General features: G+C 54.3%; 4 protein-coding genes across 4 annotated transcripts in view; 2 read left to right on the top strand and 2 right to left on the bottom strand.

Moving 5' to 3' along the window:
* Window positions 1–1,306, top strand: part of NEUTE1DRAFT_121926 (uncharacterized protein) — a gene marked incomplete at both ends in the record, with an annotated part of 2,473 nt that extends 1,167 nt beyond the window's left edge. Inside the window, 2 exons of the mRNA XM_009852324.1 lie at window positions 73–249; window positions 330–1,306. Coding sequence (XP_009850626.1) covers window positions 73–249; window positions 330–1,217 — 1,065 coding nt within the window. The remainder of the gene's footprint in view (window positions 1–72; window positions 250–329) is intronic.
* A 204-nt stretch (window positions 1,307–1,510) lies between these two features.
* NEUTE1DRAFT_81160 (uncharacterized protein) lies at window positions 1,511–3,003 on the bottom strand (the record flags this gene model as incomplete). The annotated part of the gene is made up of 2 exons (XM_009852323.1): window positions 1,511–2,323; window positions 2,552–3,003. 2 exons carry the CDS (start codon window positions 2,750–2,752, stop codon window positions 1,994–1,996), a joined length of 531 nt encoding a protein of 176 aa, XP_009850625.1.
* An 858-nt stretch (window positions 3,004–3,861) lies between these two features.
* Window positions 3,862–18,894, top strand: NEUTE1DRAFT_81158 (uncharacterized protein; the record flags this gene model as incomplete). Its single annotated transcript, XM_009852322.1, has 3 exons — window positions 3,862–6,597; window positions 6,652–8,054; window positions 8,244–18,894. 3 exons carry the CDS (start codon window positions 3,862–3,864, stop codon window positions 18,892–18,894), a joined length of 14,790 nt encoding a protein of 4,929 aa, XP_009850624.1.
* Window positions 18,895–20,359: 1,465 nt separating this feature from the next.
* On the bottom strand, window positions 20,360–22,409 carry NEUTE1DRAFT_62476 (uncharacterized protein; the record flags this gene model as incomplete). The annotated part of the gene is made up of 3 exons (XM_009852321.2): window positions 20,360–21,448; window positions 21,506–21,626; window positions 22,375–22,409. 3 exons carry the CDS (start codon window positions 22,407–22,409, stop codon window positions 20,360–20,362), a joined length of 1,245 nt encoding a protein of 414 aa, XP_009850623.1.
* Between the last annotated feature and the right edge of the window lie 923 nt (window positions 22,410–23,332).

The raw sequence follows: 23,332 nt of genomic DNA, 5'->3' as shown, positions 1-23,332 counted from the left end.
CCCCCCCCCCCCCCCCCCCCCCCAACCCGGCTCGTTGGCTCACTCAAGACAATCACTAACAAAGGTTCCCAGAGCAATCTCAACATGCGAGCCAACATCATGTACTTCATCGAGCACTTTCTCGACATGGCCTCCAAAGACGGACAAGAGGATTACATCCGCATGATGCAGCGGGACATTATTCGTGTGGTCGATGCCGTGGCGCCGGATGACGGGTCAGGGGCGGCTAACGTCAAGGTTGTCCGCAAGGTTTGTGTTTTTGCCTTTCTCACCCGTCTTCATCCCCCCAATCCTCAGCCAATGCTAAAAAACACACAAACATACAATAGGTCCTCCAAGCCCTCCACGCCAAATCCTTCCTCGACGCCACCATCCTAACCGATATCTTTGAAGTCCTCCGCGAACGCGGCGAATCCTACGTTTCCTCCCAAGGGGACCTCGTCCTCTCCCCTTCTGCCAACAACAACAACAACCTCTCAACAGCAGCGGGATACGATACCAACATGCCCCCTTCGCAAACCGCCATCCACTCTTCCTACCCTCCTCCTTTTCCTCCTTCCTCCACAGCAGCAGGTACCCTCCCCACCAGCACCAACGCCGCCGCCGCCGGCGGACCTTCCTCTAGCAACCAGCATAGCAATCTGAGTAAACGCGGCGGAGGCGTCAACACCGCCGCCCCTCGTCTCGACAAGAAACAAGTCGAACAACGTATCGAGGAGGATCGTGAGCGGCATAAACGGCTGAGGGAGAACATCTGGGCGGTGCCGAGCGGGGAGGAGATGGATAGATTGCTGGAGGAGACGTCAGAGTTGGGGGATGACGACATGAGAGCGATATGGGAGGAGCAGGAGGAATGGGAGAGGAGTTTGCAGGCGGGGATTGGAGGGAGTGGTGGTGGTGGTGGTGGTGCGGGGTGTGGGCATACTACTACCAGTAACGGTGGCGGGGGTGGGAAGAATGGTGGTGCCGCCGCCGGTGCCAATGGGGTATCAGGGAAGGCGGAGGGAGGGAGGAATGGAAATAAAGAAGAGGAGGAGGTGAAGAAGGTCAAGAACGGGGGTGAGAGGGATGCTAGTACGAATGGGGATAACATGAAGGAAAAGCCAATGTCGATTGGAGGGGAGATTGCCGAGATGGCGAGGAGGAAGCAGTTGCAGCTGCTGGAAAAGGAGCAACAGGAGAGGCAAGATAAAGATGTGGAGATGACTTCGGGTTAGGGAACCGAGAAGAGAACCGGGGAATTCAAGACCAGTAGGAATGACACGGGTGGATTTGGATACAAGAGACGCGCTGGTAGGAATGCGATAGAAAGAAGAAAATTGAAGGAGGCAAAGAGAAGGATGTTGAGAAGGCTGGAGTGAAAGAAGGTTGAGAATAAGAAACAAGGAAGGGGAAGTTTTGTGATACAGATACATGGGGTATGCATGAGATGGCGTTTATGTTTTTGGCTGTTTAGTTATCTTCGGTATCCAAAAGCGAAAGTGGGAAGATACTACTAGCTCAAAAGCGGCATATGGTCAGGGTCATATTTGATCGTCGGCAGAAACTCTTGTTTTCGCTGGCAACCCGTTCTTCTATCCATCCCAGTTCTCGTAGTATGATATAATGTTACATGTTTCATTGCTTTTTGTACACGTACAAGTGGTATATGTTGTTGTGAGGAATGTGTGTCCGCCACTCCCCCTTTCCCCCATGAGGATATAATGTAGATGAGACCAAGAATCCCCCTCTATGTGTTTCCCAAGGCCCTGGAATTTCTTCCAACTCTGTCCGTCATGATCATCATTATAGGAAAAGAAAAAGAAAATATCTTTCCGGCATCTGTGGTGTCTGGAAAAGATCTCCTCGTTTGGTTCTTTTTCTGCGGGGGAGGGACGTGACCATCCTACAAAACAACAACACACGCACACACACACACGGGCGCCTTCACCCATTACACCACCACACAGAGACAATAACCATAGCAACCACCCTTTTACTAGGCAGAAGCAGTTTAATCCATGGTGACGGTGGCGCCGAGCTCCTTCATGGCGGCGACAATCTTCTCGGCATCCTCCTTTGGTACCGACTCCTTCATGACCTTGGGCGCGCTCTCGACGAACTTCTTGGACTCTACTAGGGAGAGGCCGAGCAGGTTCTTGACCTCCTTGATGACCTTGGGCTTGGCGGCGGCGTCGAACTTCTCGAGCTTGAGCGTGAACAGGGTCTTCTCGGCAGCGGCAGGGGCGGCCTCCTCCTCCTCAGCGGGAGCGGCGGCGGGGGCAGCGGCGGGGGCGGCAGCGGCGAAACCACCGACGGGGAGATCGGGGATGTTGAGGCGGGACTGTTTTGTGTAAAGAAGAGAGGGAGTGAGTGTTAGTGTTAGTGCCCATGTACATGTGCGACTTGAGTCTAGTATAAGATAGGTCTGTCTGTCTGTCTGTCCGGGGCCGGGCCGGGTCGGGTCGGGGCGCAAAACATCCGGAACCTTGAAACATGCTCCGATCGGGTTGTGTGTCCCGGTTCCCGGCTCCGGGTTCTTCTTCTCGTGCTTTATTTAAATCGGGCGTACCTTGAGGCTGGAAACAAGCTCCGAGGTCTCGAGGAGAGTCAGGGTGCTGATCTGGTCAACGATGGCGGCAATCTTGGGGTTGGCGGCAGGGGCGGCGGTGGACTCGAAGCGCTTCTGGACGAGGAGGGAGCTCGAGGCCCGGGTGGATGCGCGGAGCTGGCGGGCGGCGCATTGCGCGGCGAAGCGAACCGAGAGAGACATTGTTGGTGTATGTGTGTGTTGGTGGTGGGTTATGGATGGATAGAGAGAGAGGAGTCGGACTCGGACCGGAGGAAGGAAAGAGAGAGGGCGCGCGGGGGCGGTCGGGTTGGGGTTCTCTTTTTGGTGAAGGAGGCTTGCCGTCGACGTCGACTTCGAGGATCGTACAACCGAACCGTCCAACAACTAAACGGAGATATTTTTTTGGGGACGTTGTCGCGCGCTCCCGGGTGCTGCGAAATCTGGGACCCACCGCTGGCAGTTGGCAGCTTGGTGGTTTGGGTGTGCAAGTTGGATCTATGACGGCTGGCTGACCCAAGCTGCAGCTGGAGGGGAAAACCCAAGCTGCCTGCCCCGCGCGAGTCTGGGGATCAGGTACCTCTGTACCTGGAAGCCCACTGAAGACGCGCTAAAGGATGGGCCCCTGTCATCCCAAGCGCGCCCCTGCTGCCGCTGGGCTGTTCGTCCCACCCAGACTAGGTTCCACTTTTAAAGAAGACGGCTCCCTTGCCTGCCGCAGCCGACTTACACTACTACACATCAGTCCTGGTAAGTTCGTTAGCGTGGTACTTATCAGGGTAGTAAGCAGGGGGCCCTGTAAATGCCTTGTAACCTTACCAACCATAGAAGATGGGAGGGGAGGCCTTGGGTGGTGGGTGCCCGATTATAGTGGTTGAGAGGTTTGTGTGCGGGTGTTTAGATCTCTCCGGCTAACTCTTACTTACCTTGAACGTAGGCAGTTTCGGCCAATCAGATCGCGTAAATAGTCGTGTCCTCGCTTACAACCACCCTGTTACCCCCCTACAAGAAGATGTGGGGCATGTAGGAGGCTAACAAACTTTTAAGGACTGATGTGTATGTACACTAGAGTACACCCCAGCACATGCGCCTAGCGCTAAGTAGCATGTACCCCACTATCGTTCAGTGCGATAAGGAATTTCATGTGGGAAAAAGTTCCAAACGGGAGGAAGCGAAGTTCAATGGGCAAAAAAGTTGGAGAAAAAAAAAGAGACCAAGAAAAACATCAACGTTTTTCACAACGACGACGACGACGACGACGACGACGACGACGACACCCACACCAACCCGTCCGTCGCTTTTCTCTGGCCAATATGGCCGTGATCGATGTGAGCCAGCAGAGGGCGTCGCTCCTTAGCGATGCGACCACCTTGGACCTCTTGCCGCCAGAGTTGCTGCTCATAATCCAGGATCACCAATCGACCAAATTCCTCGATGCCATCGCCAGCGCCGCTCTTGTCTCGACAGCCACCGACCGCATCTTTACCCATTTCGAGTCTGTTTTTGCCGATATTTGCGCCAGATGGATTCTGTCTTCTGCAAAACTCGATACGCGAGTCCTTGCCGCTTTCGCAAGGATATTGCCCTTCGCCCCGTCGCTGTCCGTCTTCCTCGTGTCGCATCTTCGAGGAGGATCTTTTGGTGGTGTTAATGGTTGTAACCACAACAACAAAAACAACGACAATGATGCTTCTTCAGAACTTAAACCTCTCGATTCCCTTGACCTAGCTTCGATCCGCCCAGATGACCTCCCAATTGTCCTCCTAGCCCTCTGGAGGCTCAACAACTTTGACAAGCGCACCTACGCCGGCTTGTCAAAGCCATCCCAAATACAGACCCTGTTCGCACACGAGAACCCCATCGTCCGATACCTTGCCGTCCGAATCTTCTGCCAGCTCCATAATGCCGCCGATGTCAAGATCGAAGCCCTCCTCGAAAAGCACATACCCAAAGATACCAGCCTTGTCGCAGAGCTCGACGGGCGCGAAGCCGACTATGCGTTCCTCAGTCTACACGAGGATTCTAGACGTGAAGACATTCAGAGCTTTCGCAGTAAATCCCAGCAAACTAGTGCGGTTGACGATGCGATTGTCGAATCAAATATCACAAACATCCCAGAACAGAACCTCACTCCTCTAGTTGTCAAATATGGACAGACAGTCCTCCCGCGTCCCCTCGGCCCTGTGACTGCTCCCACCACCCTCGCACTTACCCCAACGACTGTTGAGAACCTCGAGAACCTCACCGGGTGCCTGCAACGACCCGGGCCTATCCTCCTCCACGGCCTGTCCGGTTCCGGCAAGACCTCCCTAGTCCACGAGATTGCGCGCGAGTTAGGCAAGCAGAAGCAACTAGTGACACTACACCTGAACGAGCAAACCGACGCTAAGATGCTGCTTGGACTATATACCACCGATTCGAAGCCCGGTTCCTTCTCGTGGCGCCCAGGTGTGTTGACCACTGCCGTCAAGGAGGGAAGATGGGTCTTGATTGAGGATCTCGATCGCGCACCAACAGAAGTCATGAGCACATTGCTGCCTCTCATTGAGCGAGGAGAGCTGCTAATTCCTGGACGCGGTGAGACCATACAGGCCACCGAAGGCTTCCGCATATTTGCTACTGTCCGGACGCTACTCGGCATGAACGACAAGGAGAACCTACCCAGCTTGATTGGTCTCCGTCTCTGGCAGCTTACGCACGTCAAGGCCCTTCCCCAACAAGACTTGAAGGATGTCATCAACAGCAGATACCCCTTGCTTCACAAATACGTTCCAGGAGTGTTGGCGGTCTTCGACGCGTTGCTGGCGGCCACCAGCGGTTCGACCCGTTTGTCGCTCGGTCGCATGGTCTTCGAGCGGCCACTCGGCACAAGAGATCTCCTCAAGTGGTGCGGGCGCCTAGATGAGATTCTCCGTGCTTCCGGCTGCAAGACTGGCGAGGAGCCCATTACCGATACTACCAGGGACCGCATGTTCCTCGAAGCAGCCGATGTTTTCGTTGGTGGAGTCAAGGAGATCCAAGCGCGTAATATTCTAATAGGTGTCATTGCGAAGGAGATGCATCTTTCTCCCGAGAGGGTTGAGCATTATTTGACGAGCTACGTCCCCGACTTGGAGGATAACGAGTCAAGACTGACCATCGGCCGCGTCTCGTTTGCAAAGGGGAGGAAAACCAGCCGTGGGGCCAAGAACAAGAGGCCTTTCGCCACCACCACTCATGCTAAGCGGTTGCTGGAGCAGATTGCGGTTGCTGTAAGGCACAAGGAGCCGCTCCTGTTGGTCGGTGAGACGGGTATCGGTAAGACTACCGTGGTTCAGCAGCTGGCCGAATCACTTGGTCACCAACTTGTCGCCGTCAACTTGTCCCAGCAAAGTGAAGCTGGTGACCTTTTGGGTGGCTTCAAGCCCGTTAGCGCACAGACCCTCGCCATGCCTATCAAGGAGGAGTTTGAGGATCTATTCGAGAGAACCGGCGTCTCTGCTGAAAAGAACAAGGCTTATCTGGACGGGATCAACAAAAAGTTCGCCAAGGGCAGGTGGAGAGAGGTCTCCAAGGAGTGGCGCAAGGCTCCCAAGATGTTCGAGCAGATCCTCGCCAAGTTCGAGAGCATGCAAGCAGCCAAGACCGTAGAGGCAGAGGTTGCGGAGGAGAACCAGGAGCAGGGCCCAGCCAAGCGTCGGAAGACCGAGTCCAGCAAGCTCCAGCGCCTGCGGGATCTCAAGGCTCGTTGGGACTTGTTTTCGCAGAGTCTTGATCAGTTTGATAGACAGGTCGCGGCTGGTCCTGGCGGCTTTGCCTTTGCTTTCGTCGAGGGAAAGATTGTCAAGGCGGCGAGAAACGGTGACTGGGTCCTGCTTGATGAGATCAACTTGGCCTCTCCTGATACCCTGGAAAGCATTGCTGGCTTGTTCCAGACCAATCCCTCTCTTTTGCTCTCGGAAACGGGAGAGATTGAGAGAATCCAGGCGCATCCAAATTTCCGCGTGTTTGGTGCCATGAACCCTGCCACAGATGTGGGCAAGAGAGATCTTCCCATGGGGCTGAGATCCGTGAGTTGTTCCGTTCTTCACAGCTTAAAGGACAGCTGCTAACCAAGAAAATAGCGTTTCACTGAGATTTATGTCCAAAGTCCTGATCGCGACAAGAAGGACCTCCTCACAATCATCAAAACGTACCTCAAAGGAAATAACAGCAGTATTGACCGTTTGTCTGACGACATTGCTGATCTCTACCTTGAGATCAAGAAGCGTGCTGAAGCAAAACTACTGGTCGACCAGGCCAATGAAGTGCCGCATTTCAGTTTGCGTACCTTGACCCGTGTTTTGACATACACCAACGATGTGGCTCCTTTTTACGGCCTCGAAAGAGCTGTTTATGAAGGTTTCTGCATGGGCTTTACAACCTTGCTGAGCGAGGAATCAGAGAGGACAGTTATGCCCCTTATCCAGCAACATCTGCTGAAGAAGGCTTCCATCCTGACTAATCCTCCCAAGAGACCTATCGATGGCAAAAACTACGTCAACTTCAAAAACACAAACAAAGATCACCAGTACTGGCTGCTTCAGGGCAATGAAACGCCAATTGAGCGTCCAGACTATGTCATCACTCCTTATGTCGAAAGAAACCTATTGAACTTGGTTAGAGCTACGTCTACTCGTAGATACCCCATCCTCATCCAGGGTCCTACTTCTGCGGGTAAAACCAGTATGATCGAATATCTCGCCAACTATACCGGTAACAAGTTTGTGAGAATCAACAACCACGAGCATACCGACTTGCAAGAGTACCTTGGCACCTACGTCTCGGATTCCAACGGAAAGCTAAAGTTCCAGGAAGGTATTTTGGTTCAGGCCATGAGGGAAGGATCGTGGATTGTCCTCGACGAATTGAACTTGGCGCCGACCGACGTCTTGGAGGCTCTCAACCGTCTGCTTGATGACAACCGTGAGCTTCTCATTCCCGAGACTCAAGAGATCGTCAGGCCAGCGGAGAATTTCTGCCTCTTCGCTACCCAGAACCCTCCTGGTCTATACGGTGGTAGAAAGGTGCTGTCTCGTGCCTTCCGCAACCGTTTCCTTGAGCTTCATTACGACGACATTCCCGAGAGCGAACTGGAGACCATTCTTCAGAAGCGCAGCCGCAACACCGCTCCCTCCGACTGTCGCCGCATCGTCCAAGTCTATAAGCAACTTACCCGTCTCCGCCAGGAGAGCCGTGTTTTCGAGCAAAAGAACTCTTTCGCCACGCTTAGAGATCTCTTCCGATGGGCACTGAGAGCGGCCGAGACCCGTCAAGACATTGCCGACCACGGCTTCATGCTCCTTGCCGAGCGTGTCCGTAAGCCCGAGGAGCGTGATGAGGTCAAGAAGGTCATTGAGGAGGTGTTCAAGGTCAAGATCGACCCCGATCAGCTCTATGATCGCGACACAGCGCCCGAGTTCCGCGGTACTGGTGGTAACAAGAACAACAGCCAGGGTGTGATTTGGACCAGAGCTATGCGTCGTCTGTACGTCTTGGTTAAGCGCGCCATTGTCAACAACGAGCCGGTCCTGTTGGTTGGTGAGACTGGTTGCGGCAAAACAACTGTCGTTCAGCTTCTTGCGGAATTTGACAAGAAGGAATTGCATATTGTCAACGCTCATCAGAATACCGAAACTGGTGATCTCATTGGTTCTCAGAGACCTGTCAGAAATAGGGGTGCTATTCTTGACGGCTTGCTGAGGAGCTTGGAGCAGGCTGCTGCTATCCTTGGCCAGGAGACGGGCGATATCGACCAGATGCAGGCATGGTATCAGTCTCTTACTGCCGATGACCTGGCTAAGCTCCCCGAGGAGTTGAAGATCAAGATTCAGTCCGATGCTGCCAGAAGCAAGGCGCTCTTTGAGTGGAGCGATGGTAGCCTTGTCCACGCCATGAGGGAGGGTACTTACTTCCTTCTCGACGAAATCTCTCTGGCTGATGATTCCGTCCTGGAGAGATTGAACTCCGTGCTTGAGCCTGCTCGCACTCTTCTGCTTGCGGAGAAGGGCATCACCGACTCCTTCGTCGTTGGTGCTCAAGGTTTCCAGTTCTTCGCTACCATGAACCCTGGTGGTGACTTTGGCAAGAGGGAACTGTCGCCTGCCCTGCGTAACCGTTTCACTGAGATCTGGGTGCCTGCTTTCACTGATGAGGAGGATGTCCATGACATTGTCGTCTCCAAGCTGGATGCTAAGTACAAGAAGAACCTGAAGGGGGTCAAGACGCCAATTTCTCGTATCATTGTCAACTTTTCGTCCTGGTTTGGCAAGACTTTCAGGTCTTCGTCCACAACTGCCCTTTCAGTCCGTGATATCTTGGCTTGGGTCCAGTTCATGAACATTTGCAACTTCTCCTCTGTCGAACTTGCTCTCCTTCACGGTGCTGCCATGGTCTTCATTGATACCATTGGTGCCAACCCCTCCGCGTTGATCGCCGTTGATCCCAGGACAATGGATATGCAGAGACAGGAGTGCCTCGAAAAGCTCAGCGAACTGTGCGGTTCTGATCTTGCTCATCACTATTTCCAGGAGCCGCAGCTCAAGATGGACGAGCAAGCCCTTGTCATTGGTGACTTCAGCATCGAGAGGTTATCTAGCGCGGACCCTAACTCTGGACGGGAGTTTGGTGTTCCTACCACCAAGATGAACGCCATGCGTGTCATCAGGGCTCTTCAAGGCACCAAGCCAATTCTTCTCGAAGGTAACCCCGGTGTGGGTAAGACTACGCTTGTCACCGCTTTGGCTCGCGCTTGCGGCAGACCCTTGACCAGAATCAACCTGTCCGACCAGACTGATCTCATGGATCTGTTCGGTACCGATGTTCCCGTCGAGGGTGCTGAAGCCGGCAACTTCTGCTGGAAGAACGCTCCCTTCCTGGAGGCCATGCAAAACGGTTCATGGGTCTTGCTCGATGAGATGAACTTGGCCTCTCAGACCGTTCTCGAGGGTCTCAATGCCTGTCTTGATCATCGTGGTGAGGTCTACATTTCCGAACTTGATCAGGTTTTCAAGCGCCATCCCGATTTCAAGCTCTTTGCTGCCCAGAACCCTCACTCTCAAGGTGGTGGCCGTAAGGGTCTTCCCAGCTCGTTTGTCAACCGTTTCATCGTCGTGTACTCCGATGTCTTCACCAAGCAGGATTTGCTCTACATTACGGCCAAGAAGTTCGACAAGATTGGCGGCGAGACGCAGACGAAGCTTATTGAGTTCATGTCCAGGCTTGACGATGCCGTCGTCACTGCCCGTTTGTTCGGTGCTCAGGGCTCGCCGTGGGAGTTCAACTTGCGTGATACTCTTCGGTGGGGTGACCTACTCACATCCGACAATGCTCTTCTCAGCGGCAGGAAGCCGGATGATTTCCTTGATGTGATCATTCGCCAGCGTTTCAGAACCGAGCGGGATCGTGTTGAAGTCGACAGGTTGTTCACTGAGATCTTCCAGCGTGCGCCTGAGACTCACAGCCTCTACCACGACATCAACTCCTCCGTCTCTCAGGTTGGCCTTGCTACTCTACAGCGCAACCAGCTGTCGCAGCCAACGCCGTTCCCCTCTATCGACCCCATTCACAGGCTTAAGGAGATTGAGAGTATCTTGATCGCCGTTGAGCAAGACCTGCCTTGTATCCTTGTTGGGCCTTCCGGCAGCGGCAAGTCAGCCCTGCTTAATCATGTGGCTGCTATGGCTGGCCGGTCCCTCGTCATCTTCCCGCTCAACGCTGATGTCGATACCATGGATCTCATTGGTGGCTTCGAGCAGGCTGATCCTCATAGAGAGGTCCAGGCCAACATTGCTAAGATGAAGCAGGCGCTCCAGGACCAGATCCTCCAGGCTCTTCCTGAGCCAGTCCCGGTTGCTGCGGTTGATCTCATGGGTGCGCTCATGGCCCTTTCTGGCGAGCACCAGTATCCTGATATTCTCCGTATGATTGAGAACCTCTTCCCTGAGGCCGGTGAACTCGCTCCTCTCCTTTCCGAGACTGCTGAGCTGCTCCGCAAGCCTCTGACTCTGGAAAACCCTCGCTTCGAGTGGCTTGATGGTATCATTGTCCGGGCTGTCGAGACTGGTGCTTGGTTGGTGCTAGATAACGCCAACCTGTGCAGTGCCTCCGTGCTTGATAGACTCAACTCCCTTCTCGAGCGTCCCAATGGCTCGCTGAGCATCAACGAGCACAGCGGTCCCGGTGGCGAGCCGCGCATCTTGATACCCCATCCTGACTTCAGAATCTTCCTTACTGTTGATCCCCGTTACGGCGAGCTTTCGCGTGCCATGCGGAACCGTTCCGTCGAGATCTATCTCGAAGGTGCGCCTTGGGAGGCAAAGAAGGCCGGTCATCAGACTATTGCGCCTGTCGATGGCAGTTTGCAACGCTTCCACACTGCCACGAGGATCCTGAACGGCGCTGAGAATGTGGATGTCCTTGCTCCTCTGGCATTCGATGTCCTCTCTCTTGGTGATACCAGACTTCTCGAGGCCTTCAAGCAAGCTTCTACCAACGGCCTGATCAAGTCTCCCGCTGCTAGCCAGCGTCTCGCTCAGCTTTTGTCTTACATCAGTGCTGAAGATGCCGGTGCGCTGAGACAGGCTGTTGCCTCTCTGTACGGCTCTGCCCCTAACAAGATGCTCATGCCTCTCCACCCTCTGCTCAACTCACCAATGATCCCTATCCTCGAACAGGATCGCGAGGGTCTAGCTGCATGGATTGCCGGCTGCTACGAGCTCTACCTCGACATCCAAATCGCCCAGTCCGCCATGGAAGCTCAGCTCAGCAAAGTCAATGTCAGCAAGCCGTCCCAGCTCAACCGTCTCCAGCGCTCCTGGATTGCCGACAAGGTCGCCTCGCTCTCTCGCGACTCCACCGTCAACGCCGCCCGCTTCCTGGCCTCTATGCTCAAACTGTTCAAGGCCTACATGAGCGAGACCATCAACGAGTCCAGAGCCTGGAAGGAGCGTCGCGCCATCTTGAGGCGTCTGATGCTCTTCTGGACGCGCACCTTCGAGGCGCTCATCGTGCCTAATGCCAAGTTCGAGGAGGCCCGTTTCCAGGCGCACTTGACGCAGGGCTCTAACCTCCTGAGGAAGGCCCTTTCCATTCTGCAGGAGGCTGATGATCGCAAGATGCTTGCTACCATTTTGGAGTATCTCGAGCGCGACTTTGTCGTCGGCTTCAAGCTTTCGACTGGTCTCAGTATGGAGGCGCTGTGGAATCAGCTGCGTCCTGAGCCGGTCGCTGATCAGGAGTGTTTGAAGCAGGTCATCGAGATGGAAAGACTTGCTGATCGGTTCGATTCGCTGCGCTGGAAGGCTGACGCTTCCATCCCCACTCTGAGGAGCGTTCAAGAAGCTATGGCTAGGGCGTATACCGTCGTTCGCAGCGGAAGAGGTGATGCTTCTGCACTTGTCAAGGAGCTCGAGTCGGAGATTTCCACCCTCGAGGCCAGAATTGGTCAACATCCTTGGACTCACGAGCCGTTCTTTGCTTCCACTTTTGAGGCGCTCAGACAGGCTCTTGTTCTTCACCAAGTTACAGAGGACGGCGAGGTCGTTTTGCCCGCTCTGTCTGATATCGACGTGCTTTCCAACCTCCCCACTGTTGCTCTGATGCGTCTCCGCGCTTCGGGGTCTTCGCCGCTGCAGTTGGTCGATTGCTTGCTTGCCCAGGATAGCGAGGTTCGTCCTTGGACCGGTACCCTGTCCAGGTCGCTCTTGCTCAAGTACGATGCCACTTCCTCAGCCAGCATGCACGAGTTGCACTCTTTGGAGACCGAGTTGCCTATTATGGGCAAGATCCTCGCCAAGTCTTCGGATGCTCTGGCTACCGATTCACTGAAGAAGACGGAGCGGTTGTTGCTGAAGCTGATGGAGGAGGTGATGGCTGCTCATGGCGATGTTTGCAAGGGTGTCGTCGTGCCTTTGTTCCAGGGTCTTTTGAATGAGATGGGCAATGTCCAGGTGGCTGAGCTCGCTTCTCTCCTTGAGCAGGGAACCAACTTTGCGGTTGATACCACCCAGTGGCCCCAGCACCTCGTCGTTATCTTTGAGAGGCACTTCTACAAGGCTTTGAGAGCCCTGGCCGCCGCCGAGAAGGGTCTCCAGCCTCGCTCTGCATACACTTCCGTCGCTTGGGTTCAGTTCTCTCTTGCGTCCATCAAGCTCTTCGTTCCCGACAAGATCTTCGATCCTCACCACCGCGCTGAGATCGAGCAGGAGGAGCATCGCGAGATCTACGAAAGCCTGCAGCAACAGATCGCTGCTCTCGAGGCGTTTGAGCTTGCCTTCACCGGCCAGCACGCCGGTCTCCGCTGCAAGCTTCTCATGGAAGAAGTTGCTGGTCTTGGGGAGCCGCCTGCTGTCCAGTCTATCTACCGCCCTGGCGACTCGGAGCTTCGTGGCCTGCAGGGAGAGTTCAACAATGTTCTGAATGCCCTTGTACAGAACGACGTGGCTGCTTCGCATCTGCGTTCCATTTCCACCGACGCTGAGGATGCTTCCGAGGAGCTTTCCCTCGTTGAGAGGAACCTTGTTGCTCTTGTTGGCCGCTTCATTGGTCGCTTCAATGCCTACCAGGACTTGACGATGCCGCTGGTTAGCTTCTTGCGCTGCTTGCAGCTTGGTCTTTCGCTCGGCCAGGGTGCCGTCCCTGCCAAGAGCTCCGACGAAACCGATTTCAAGAGCATGGTCAAGGCCACACCCTTCTTGAGCGGTACTGTCTGGGATGCTGAGACTAAGAGCTTGCCTCTCCGCTCGCTTGAGTTCCTCTCATTTGTTCAGGCCATCGTTGCCGTCGAAGGTATTGACAGCTTGCCGGAAAACCTCAGACAGGCTGTGCACGAGTCCTTCTATGCTTTCCATGAGGAGTGGAGCAAGAAGCTGGAAGCCGATCGCAAGGCCGAAGAGCAGAAGAACAGCTTGTTCCGCTTCAAGGGGAGTCTGGAAGATGAAGAGGCGTTCGACCAGGAAGAATTCGATCAGCTGTTCCCTGACTACGTAGATGACGAGGAGGAGCAGGATGCCGACGCGCCCAAGAAAAAGAAACAGATCCCTCGCGGCAACCGCGACCTGTCCATCTTGCTGGCGGAAGCTCATGAGAAGATTTTCCTTTCGCCTCAGGAGCCCCAGCAGAGCATTCGCATCTTGCTTACCCAAGTTGCTCGCAGGATTGCCCGTGCGGAGCGCAACGCTGCCGCTGGCGAGCCCGAGATGGATGCTTTGCTTCTGCCCGCCACCATTCTCGCCTTCGAGGACCAGATCAAGGCCTTCAGCGCCAACGTTGACTCCAACAACTACAACTTCTACACCGACTCCATCCTCGTCGAGGTCCGGAAGGCCCTCACCCTCGTCACCGCCCTCAAGAAGCGCTTCCAGGAGCTACAAACCATCGAAGAAATCGGCCACCATCAAACTCTCGCCGATGTCGTCATCGCTTGCGACAAGGTACTTGACATGTCCATCGACGATCCCCTCGCCGCCATCATCTCCCCCATGGAAAAGCTCTACGCGCACGTGTACGAATGGCACGAAGGCGGCTGGGCCACCAAGGCTCACAAGGCCACCGTCTTGTATGAGAAGCTGCGCGATACCATCTGCGACTGGCGCCGCCTCGAGCTGTCCAGCTGGTCGAGACTGCTCGACGCCGAAGCCAAGAAATGCCACGACGATGCCAAGTCCTGGTGGTTCATCGCCTACGGCGCCGTCATCCTCCAGCCGTGCTCGTGGTTGCAGGAGGGCAAGGATCTGTATACGTACGCGGTCGAGCTCTTGGGTGCTTTGGAATCCTACTTCAACACTGCCAGTCTCGGCCAGTTCACCTCTCGCCTGAACCTTCTTAGACAGCTCAGAAACCAGTTGGAGCTGCTGATGGTAGATGAGCCTCAGTTGAGTGTCATCCGTGATGCTGTCCAGAACTTCATCACCTATCACGCCAGGTACGAGCGCAAGGTCAAGGAGGCTATCGCCGCCGGCAGAACTCCCTTGGACAGGAAGATGAAGGATGTGTTGCTGCTGTCGAAGTGGAGAGATAAGAACATCGAGGCGCTCAGGGCTAGTGCGCGCAAGTCTCATCAGAAGCTGTTCAAGCTGGTGAGGAAGTTCCGCGGTGTGCTTTCTCAGCCTGTGAGCGGCATCACCGAGCAAGGCCTTCCCGAGGAAGAGCATAAGAGCGCCATGGCAATCGTCGACAAGGTCGCTGTCCAGGCTGATCAGGAGGCTATTGCCCTTGTCTCGCAGCTCATTCCATCTCTAGAGAGGCAACAGCAGTGGACAAGAATCACCAACCTTCCCGGCGTCCTCAAGATGATGGGCAAGTTTGGCTCGCTGCCTGCTTCGGCCGTGGAGATCCCCAGCAACTTGGACGAGTACATCACCTCGTTGGTCACCGAGATGGCTGAGCTTCGCAAGGAGACTCCCCAGCACCTCACTGATGAAAACAAGGAGGCCGTGGCGCACTTGAAGACAAGGAAGACCAAGCTCTACACCGACACGCTCAAGACTCTTCGCGAGATGGGCTTCAGTCGTAACCTAGGCACCACCATCCTCGACCGCCAAAAGTCTGCTCACGCGGTGCTCGTCCACTCGGGTCTTGTTCCCCACCTGAGCGAATCGCAGCTCAACGCCATCGAGTACTTCTACCATAAGATGCTCGATTTGGCGCCCAAGTTCCGCCAGGCTACATTCGAACACAACGATGATCTTAACCGCGAGATCGTCCACCGTTCCATTGGTTTCCTCGAGGGTATTCTGTACGTTATGTTCAAGCAGCGCATGTATCTCTCGCGCACAGCTGAGGCGGAGCGTGCTCTCTCCCAAGCCATTACTTTCACCAAGGAGGTCTCAGGCCGTAGCGGCGAGGTGGCCATTCAGTCGCAGAAGAGCGTAAAGAACCACGGTCGTGTCCTGCGCTGGCTTGTCCAGATCCTCAAGTTCGCCGTCTACATGGTTGACGTCCACGGCAAGCTCGGCGAGACCAGCAACGACCAAGTTCGCAGCAAGTTGCAGCAGTGGCTCGATACGTTCGCCACTCTGGCCACCAAGCAGGAGAGCCTGCCTCGTCTGCCTACCGGTTTCAGCTCCTCCGCTCTCGAGCAGCTCCATAGCGATGCCGAGAAGGAGCTCGACGGTCTTCGCGAAAGCCTCAGTAGTCTCTTGCTTGAAAGACCCGACATGGCCTTCGTCATCCGCCAAGTCCAGCTATGGACCAGCGCTCAAACCGTCGCCATCGCCAACGAACTTCAGGAAACCACCATCGACGAGTTCGCCAAGTCCGCTCTGGACCTGTCCAGCCGCATCCTCGTCGCCCTGCAAAAGTTCCCTGAAGCCGTCAAGAACCTGCCCCAAAGCCAAGAAGACGCCGGCTGGTTCCTGGCCCACAGCGAAGGCCTCGAGAAGGCCATCAACACCCTTGCCATGCCGCGCATCACCTCCGAAGTCGACGGCATCCTCCGCCTGCTCAAGACCTCCGACCTGTCCCAGCCTGCCATCCGGGACGCCGAGACTGCGCTCCTGCGCGCCATCCTGCCCATGCTCGAGCAGTACGCCGCCACGTGCCAGCAGAACCTGGCGCAATACGCCGACCTGCACCGGTCCACCTGCCGTCTGGGCTACACCCTCAGCAACAGCTTCATCGTCATCGCCAAGCAAGGCTTCTGCTCTCCCCAAGAAGAGAGCAAGGAGAAGTCCGGCGAGTCTGGCGACGTGCAGAGCGGTACCGGTCTAGGTGACGGTGAGGGAGCAGAGGATATCAGCAAGGATATCAAGGATGACGAGGATCTTTCCGAGCTCGCGCAGGATCAGAATAACAAGAACCAGAACGATATCGAGGATAATCCCGACGCGGTGGACATGGGTGAGGATGATCTCGAGGGAGACATGGGGAGCGTGAAGGCTGAGGAGGAAGATGAGGAGAATAAGAAGGATAAGGATGGTAGTGATGATGAGGAGGATGATGAGATGGACGAGGAGGCGGGTGGTGTCGATGATCTCGATCCTACTGCTGTCGATGAGAAGATGTGGGATGGTAAAGACGAAGAGGATGCGGAGAAGGATCAGAAGGGTGAGAATAACAGCGGCAAGCAGGATGAGGATGAGCAGGCTGCTGCGGAACCAGGGAAGGAGAAGAAGGAGCAGCAGCAGGAGAGCGAGGAAGCGGTGGGTGAGGAGGAGGAAAAGAAGGAGAAGAAGGAGGGTGAGGAGGAGAACGAGGATGAGGAAGAAGGTGAGCCGGGACAGGAGCAGGAGGGTGATGCCCAGCCGCAGGAGGAACTGAATAATCAGGATCAGAACGTGCAGGAGCAGGATACCCTGGCGTTGCCGGATGATATGCAGATTGATATCAGCGATGGAGAGGATGAGGAGGAGGATAACTTGGATGACCTGGAGGATGGTGAGAAGCCGCAGGATGGAGAGATGGAAGAGGAGCAGGCGCCAAATGGTGTGGAGGAGGAGCAGCAGCTTGAGGAGCAGAAGGATGCAGAGAAGCCTGAGGAGGCTGAGGCTGAAGAGACGGATGATCTGAACCCTATGGATGAGGATAACATGGATGTGGACATGGACAAGGAGGAGGAGCAAGATGAAGACGCCCCGCAGGATTTGGACAAGGAGGAAGAGGACAAGGAGAAGGAACAACCGGGTCTGAACGATGACCAGGCTCAGGCGGATGACGACAACGCTGCTCCCAGCGATGTCAAGACGGGTGGTGGTCTTGCTCAAGATGACCAGAACGACATGCAGGACGATACTGCCGACAACAAGGCCGCCCAGCGTGAGCAAGGTGCTGTCAACAACCAGTCCTCTGACCAAGACAACGCCCCCGGTTCCAAGGGTGAGCAGTCGAGGACTGAGCAGCAAGAGGGCCCTAACGAGGATCAAGAGACCGAGGCCAGCAGCCAGCCATTTAAGAAGCTCGGTGATGCTCTCGACAGGTGGTACAGAAACCAGCGCGACATTCGCAACGCCCCCGAAAGCAAGGAGGAGCAGCAGAAGCCCGACGTCGACATGGCCAAGGTAGAATTCCAGCACTTGCAGGATGAAGACGCCGAGCCCGACACCCAGGCTCTAGGCACCGCCAATGATGAGGAGGTCCGTCCCATGGATGACGCCATGGCCATTGACACCGAGATGGAAGACGCCAACAACCACGTCTTACCCGAGGATGAACCCGCTGCCGAGGGCAACAAGCAAGAGGACGTGGACATGGAAGATGCCGAGGCCCCTGATTCCATCGACGCTCCCAAGGAGGACCGCAAAGACGGCCGTTCCGGCGTCGCCACTCACCAAGGCGCCTTCGAAGACTCTGACGATGAGGACTCCGACGCCCGGAAGGCCAGCGCAAAGGAAGGCGACCTAGACGAGGAGATCAACGAAGAATCGTCTACCCAGCTCTCCGCCATCCACCTCGAAGACCAACCACCTCGCCCCTTGCGCGACTTCAACGAAGCTCTCTCCATGTGGACCACCTTCCAAACCAAGACGCAATCCCTCTCCATGTCTTTGTCTTCTCAACTCCGCCTGATCCTCACCCCTTCGCAGTCCACCAAGCTCTCCGGCTCCTTCCGCACCGGCAAGCGCCTCAACATCAAGAAGATCATTCCCTACATCGCCTCCTCCTACAAGCGCGACAAGATCTGGATGCGCCGCGCCATCCCGACCAAGCGCTCCTACCAGATCTTGCTCTGTGTGGATGACTCCCAATCCATGGGCGACTCGCTCAACAACTCCGGTTCCGCCGGCCGCTTGGCTTTGGAGTCGCTCGTCATGACCTCTCGCGCGCTTACCATGCTAGAAGTAGGCCAAGTCGGCGTCCTCGGTTTCGGCACCGACGTCTTTGTCGCGCACCGTCTCACCGACCCCTTTGCCTCTCACGACGCGGGCGCCAGGGTCTTGCAACAATTCACTTTCAAACAAGAGGGCACGGACATGGTGAACCTCTTGCGGCGAACCATTGATCACTTCCGCGACGCGCGCCTCACCTCGGCCTCTCAGTCGGGAGGGGAAGATCTCTGGCAACTCGCCCTTATCCTGTCTGACGGTCTCGTCCAATCCAAAGACCACGCGCGCCTTCGCCCCTTACTAAGAGAGGCAATGGAACAAAGAGTCATGGTCGTCTTCATCGTCATGGACGATGCTCGGGATGCTCAAGGAAACGCCAAAAAGGGAAGCCAAAGTGTCTTGGATCTGAAAGAGGCCAGGTTCGGCAGTGATGGTATGCCGGTGATTCATCGGTACTTGGACAGTTTCCCGTTCCAGTATTATTTGATTGTGCATCACTTGGATGATTTGCCGGGGGCGTTGGCGGGCTTGTTGAGGAGTTGGTTTAGTGAGGTTAGTGCTTCTTGAGCATTCAGCCCATAAAAAAAAGGGGGGGGGGGAGGATGTTGCATACATTGCATCACGAAAAAAAGAAAATAGCAGGAAAGAGATAATACGTGTCTGGACCATAAATAGATCATAGATAGACTGGCCTTCTTGTATTAGGAGTTATTTGTTTGCTTGGTTGCTTGGTTGGTCTTGGTTGGTAGGGTAGGAGTTTAATTGATTAGCTTGTTTGTTTGTTTATTTATAACCGTTTCTTTCTCGTGTTTTCATTAGTCAAAATCAAAAAAGGGGTCGTCAGGTTTAGGTAAACAAAAGCTAGCTCCCTACCTCGGTCTCCTACTGCACAAAAACCGTGAAAACCTCTCACAATGGCTCTTCTTAAGTTTGTCAAGGTTGCATCTGATTCATTGCAAGTGGTTTTTTTTTTTTTTTTTTTTTTTTTTTTTTTTTTTTTTTTTTTTTTTTTTTTTTCGAATTCCTGCGGGCATGATTGACACTCGACTCGGCATCTCTTTCGTCTTTTTCCCAAGTGATTGAAGATGGATAGATACCATCATCCTCTCTCGGTACATTTACCTCGACGAGAACTCTTACTTGTTCAAGCGGTGATTGGTATTCACCTGTTTATTTGTTTGTTTCCACGCCGTCTCTCATCCTCTTTCTTTTCTTGTATCAGTCAAATTTCCTAAACACTGTTTTCTTTTACTCACTCAGTCAGCCAGTCATCTGCCGCCTCATCATACAAGTCAAAGTTAATATTCTTCGCAGATCCTGGTTTAACACGGTAATAGATAGCGAGGACCGACACAGAAAATCTGCTCCAGACTGAGGTAAGTGACAGTGAGTTATGTATGTATAACACTGTTTGTCTGATTTAGATCTAAACATGTCACGAGTATTCATCAGGAAGGATCATTAGAGGTTGCTTGGCAAACGATAGTCTTTTGTATATCTAGTTTGCAATTCCTTCCATTCCTCCCAGTTAATTTCTGGTCTTTCATCCCTCATCCCAATCATCACTCCCAGTCCTATATGCAATCGTGACCCTTTCACCCACCCAGATGAACTCCCTGATAACTTCCCAAATCAAATAGATCTCCTTTCCCGCCAGCCCAAAAACGCCCGAGTGATCAAAATAACGACGAGATCTAAGAAGATAGATCTCTAACCTCCCACCATATCCACCCGCCACCCATCCAACAAAGGAAACCCAATAGCCAAAAACAAAAGAGATCAAAAACAAATAAAACTTCAGATCTTGCCGCCGCCGCCTTGTTTTATGCCTTCTACACCGCTGCTTGATTGCTTGAGCGATAGTATAGTAGTGTAGTGTAGTATACCCCATTTTAAATGCCCGCCGAAAATGCTAGATAGATTGAGATGGAGATGTATGAAATGTTGAATGATTGTTGAGACAAAACATTATGGTGTAATAGTATGAGTGCGCAGTATGCGCATAGCGATCGTTTGAATATTTTGGTGAAGCTTAACCACGGATGGCATCAGCCATCCAGCCCAGCTCAGTCATCAGGTCCTCAAGACCCGAGTTGGGGGTAGGGCTGTTAAGGAAGGAAGTGTGCGAGACGGGAATGCTGGTCTCGATCCTGGGGACCACGAGAGACTTGGACCCCTTTGCTTCTTGGGGCGAAGACTGGGGGAGGCTGTAGGTGGAGAGGGTGCTCCCGACTGAACCGGCGGAAGCCTTGCGGGCCGTGCTGTAGTCAAGCATGGGAAGGGGAAGGAGGTCCTCGTCGAGGGTCTCATCCTCCTCATCGTCATCGGAGTGGTAGAAGGCGGGAGGCGAGTCGGCTGAGGACTGAGGTGAGCTGGTGTCGACGAGAGACAGCTTAGGTACCGAAAGATCGAGGCAGGGCATCGTAGAAGGGCACCTGGTAAGGGCCATAGTGGGTGTTAGAGCCTCGCCGCTTTTGACAGGCGGAGAAGGGGTAAGCGATCGTTGGGATGGCGGAGGGGAGAGGCCGGTGAACTGCATGTATTCCGACACAGCAGATGTGGCGAACATGTCGTCGTCTTCGTTCTCCTCGACGATATCATCAGGAATGGTGATGGCCGGACGTTCCACTGTCTGATACTCCTCTTCGGGTAGTTCATCATTGGACAGGAACCGGCGAAGCGACTCGGGCGACATGTCCCTGGACCTGCTTGACCCGGATGACCTAATGCTCCGAGTATCATCGGTAGGTGTTGGCAGCCTGATCTCCGGCAGGGAGGAAGAGCTTTGCTTGCGACCGAACAGCCTACGTGGCGAGAACCAGCTGGAGCCCGGTGAGATAGACCTGGAAGAACGCTTGAGTTCGGGTAGAGGGGCGGTAGCGGCACGGGAAGCAGCGTCCATTAATGAGGCGACGGTGGGTTGCGGCGTGCTGTATCTGTCGGCTGGATTCATGGTCATGTAGTTTTCCTCGCGAAGAGAGGTGGTGGATGCGCTGCGGTTCCTGAGGGTATGCTCGACAGGAACGTAGAGAGTGTTGACAGTCTGGCCGGGTAGATATGGACAGTTATTTGTTGAGGGAAGAGTAGGATCATGTGTCTCAGCCGCGCCATCTAGCTCGTACTGGGGGTCTCGGTTAATGACAGGGGCCGACGGACGTATCTCTGGACAAGGACTCACATAAAAGTAATATGTCTGGCCCATCTTCAAGCCGCCGTTCCGTTTTGGGGTTCGGCCAGAGTCACCATCGCAGATGATATCCTTGAAGGTGTAACATCCCTTCCACTGGCCTCTGTCGCGTCTGACGTCACGCTCCATTGTATAAGGTTTACCGAAATTGTCCCAAGAACCGACCAGGTGAACAGCGTTGACCGAGGGATGAGTCCGTCTATTTCTCGTGTTAGTCTCGTCGACGAGGGTGTGAAATGTGGGCGCAGATCAAAAGGCTTGGGGTATGAGAGGAGTAAAAAGTGGATGAGGCTAAGTGTAGGCTGCAATATTCCCAATACCACGCCAAGGGTCATTACGGGAATTGACCAATAATGGCTGTTTCCCTTGACTTGAGCTGGGTCAGGTCAAGTAGGAGGCCACGAGCGCAATCACCGTCAGACTTCGGTCTTGGATGAGATTGAGCTCTGGCGATCTGCTGAGTAGAGGCTGGCTTGGCAGAAATTCTCAGCTCGCCCAGGCTCGCTTGCTTGGACCCCGGCCTGCGTGGTGATGATCATGGGATTTTGATCGATGGACGCCGAGATACTCAATTCTCATCGAACAGGGCATGGGGATCCGGTTTCCCGATCGACACCTGCTGGCACCGTCTCCAAAACCAAAAAGAAAAACTGGGAAGTGGAACATGTCCAGACGTACAATATGAGACGGGTCTTTTACCGAAAAGCGAGAGGGGGTGTAACCGAGTTGCGTGAAAACGAACGATGGGGAACGAATGACTGACCGCACAGCAGTCTCGCAAGCGAAGTGAAGCTAAGGAAAGAGGGGGAAGGAAAAAAAAAAAGAAAGAGAGATTATAGCACAAGTTTCAAAGAACTCACAACATAAAGGTAAAGAGGGTTGTTGTTGGGTCCATGGCGGGCTTTTTAGAGTTGACTCGCCACGCTTTAAGCGCACGGGTCTAGACAATATAAGTGAAGTTTCGCTAAGAGCGTCGGGCGGCTGCGTTTCGTTGGAAGCTTCTGAAGCAGATAGAAGGTAGTATTGCTCAATGTTGTTGCTGTTGCTATTGATGAAGGGTGAAACGGCTGAGCCAATCAGAATCCAGAGACTGGTGCGGAAGCGCCGTACTGCTTCAGAGTCGAACCCGGGGAAGCGATTTGAGTGGACGGCGCTTAAATGGTGTGTATATGCGACAACGAAGTTTGGTTCTCTTGAAACTTGACGCACGTGTTTCGAAGTCGACCAAGAGCCAGAGATTCGACAAGACAAGCGAGGAGAAGATCAGGGACCGGAGCCGCCGTGGCAAAGACAGAGGGAGGGGATTGCGAGGTTGATTGCTGTGGGGGGACCGGGGGAGGTTATTGTTGGCAATAAAAAGAAAAAGTCGAATGCCAACACACACACACACACTTGTTGACACAGCAGCACGATGGATCCTGGTAGGTAGTACCCCAGGATATGTTGTTGCAAAAAGTCGTCAATACTATCCACCTTGTCGGCGACCAAATCCATCAAGATCAAGAGAAAATCAGGGTTCCCAGATCTCAAGGGGAGAAAAAAGATGGCAGGGCCCTTGCCCTATTTCAAATATCGGGACAGCTCGCTTTTCGGCGAATCTCCTTCGTCAGCCGGTGAGGAGAAGAGTGCAGGTTTTCCCAGATAGGCTTGGGGTGTGCAGCTGGGCTGGGGACCGAAAGCGAGGTGGAAAGCTGGGGGGGGGGGGGGGGGGGGAAAAAGGAAAAACCTTTTGCCTGGGGGTTTCCAAACGACGCTTGCAGTTTCCCGGGTTTGCGGGTTGGAAAAAATGGCCTGGGGGGGGCCAACTGGGAACCCAAA

The sequence above is a fragment of the Neurospora tetrasperma genome, assembly GCF_000213175.1.
Source record: "Neurospora tetrasperma FGSC 2508 unplaced genomic scaffold NEUTE1scaffold_3, whole genome shotgun sequence".
Taxonomy (NCBI): domain Eukaryota; kingdom Fungi; phylum Ascomycota; class Sordariomycetes; order Sordariales; family Sordariaceae; genus Neurospora; species Neurospora tetrasperma.
This window is presented reverse-complemented; position numbering and strand designations above follow the sequence as displayed.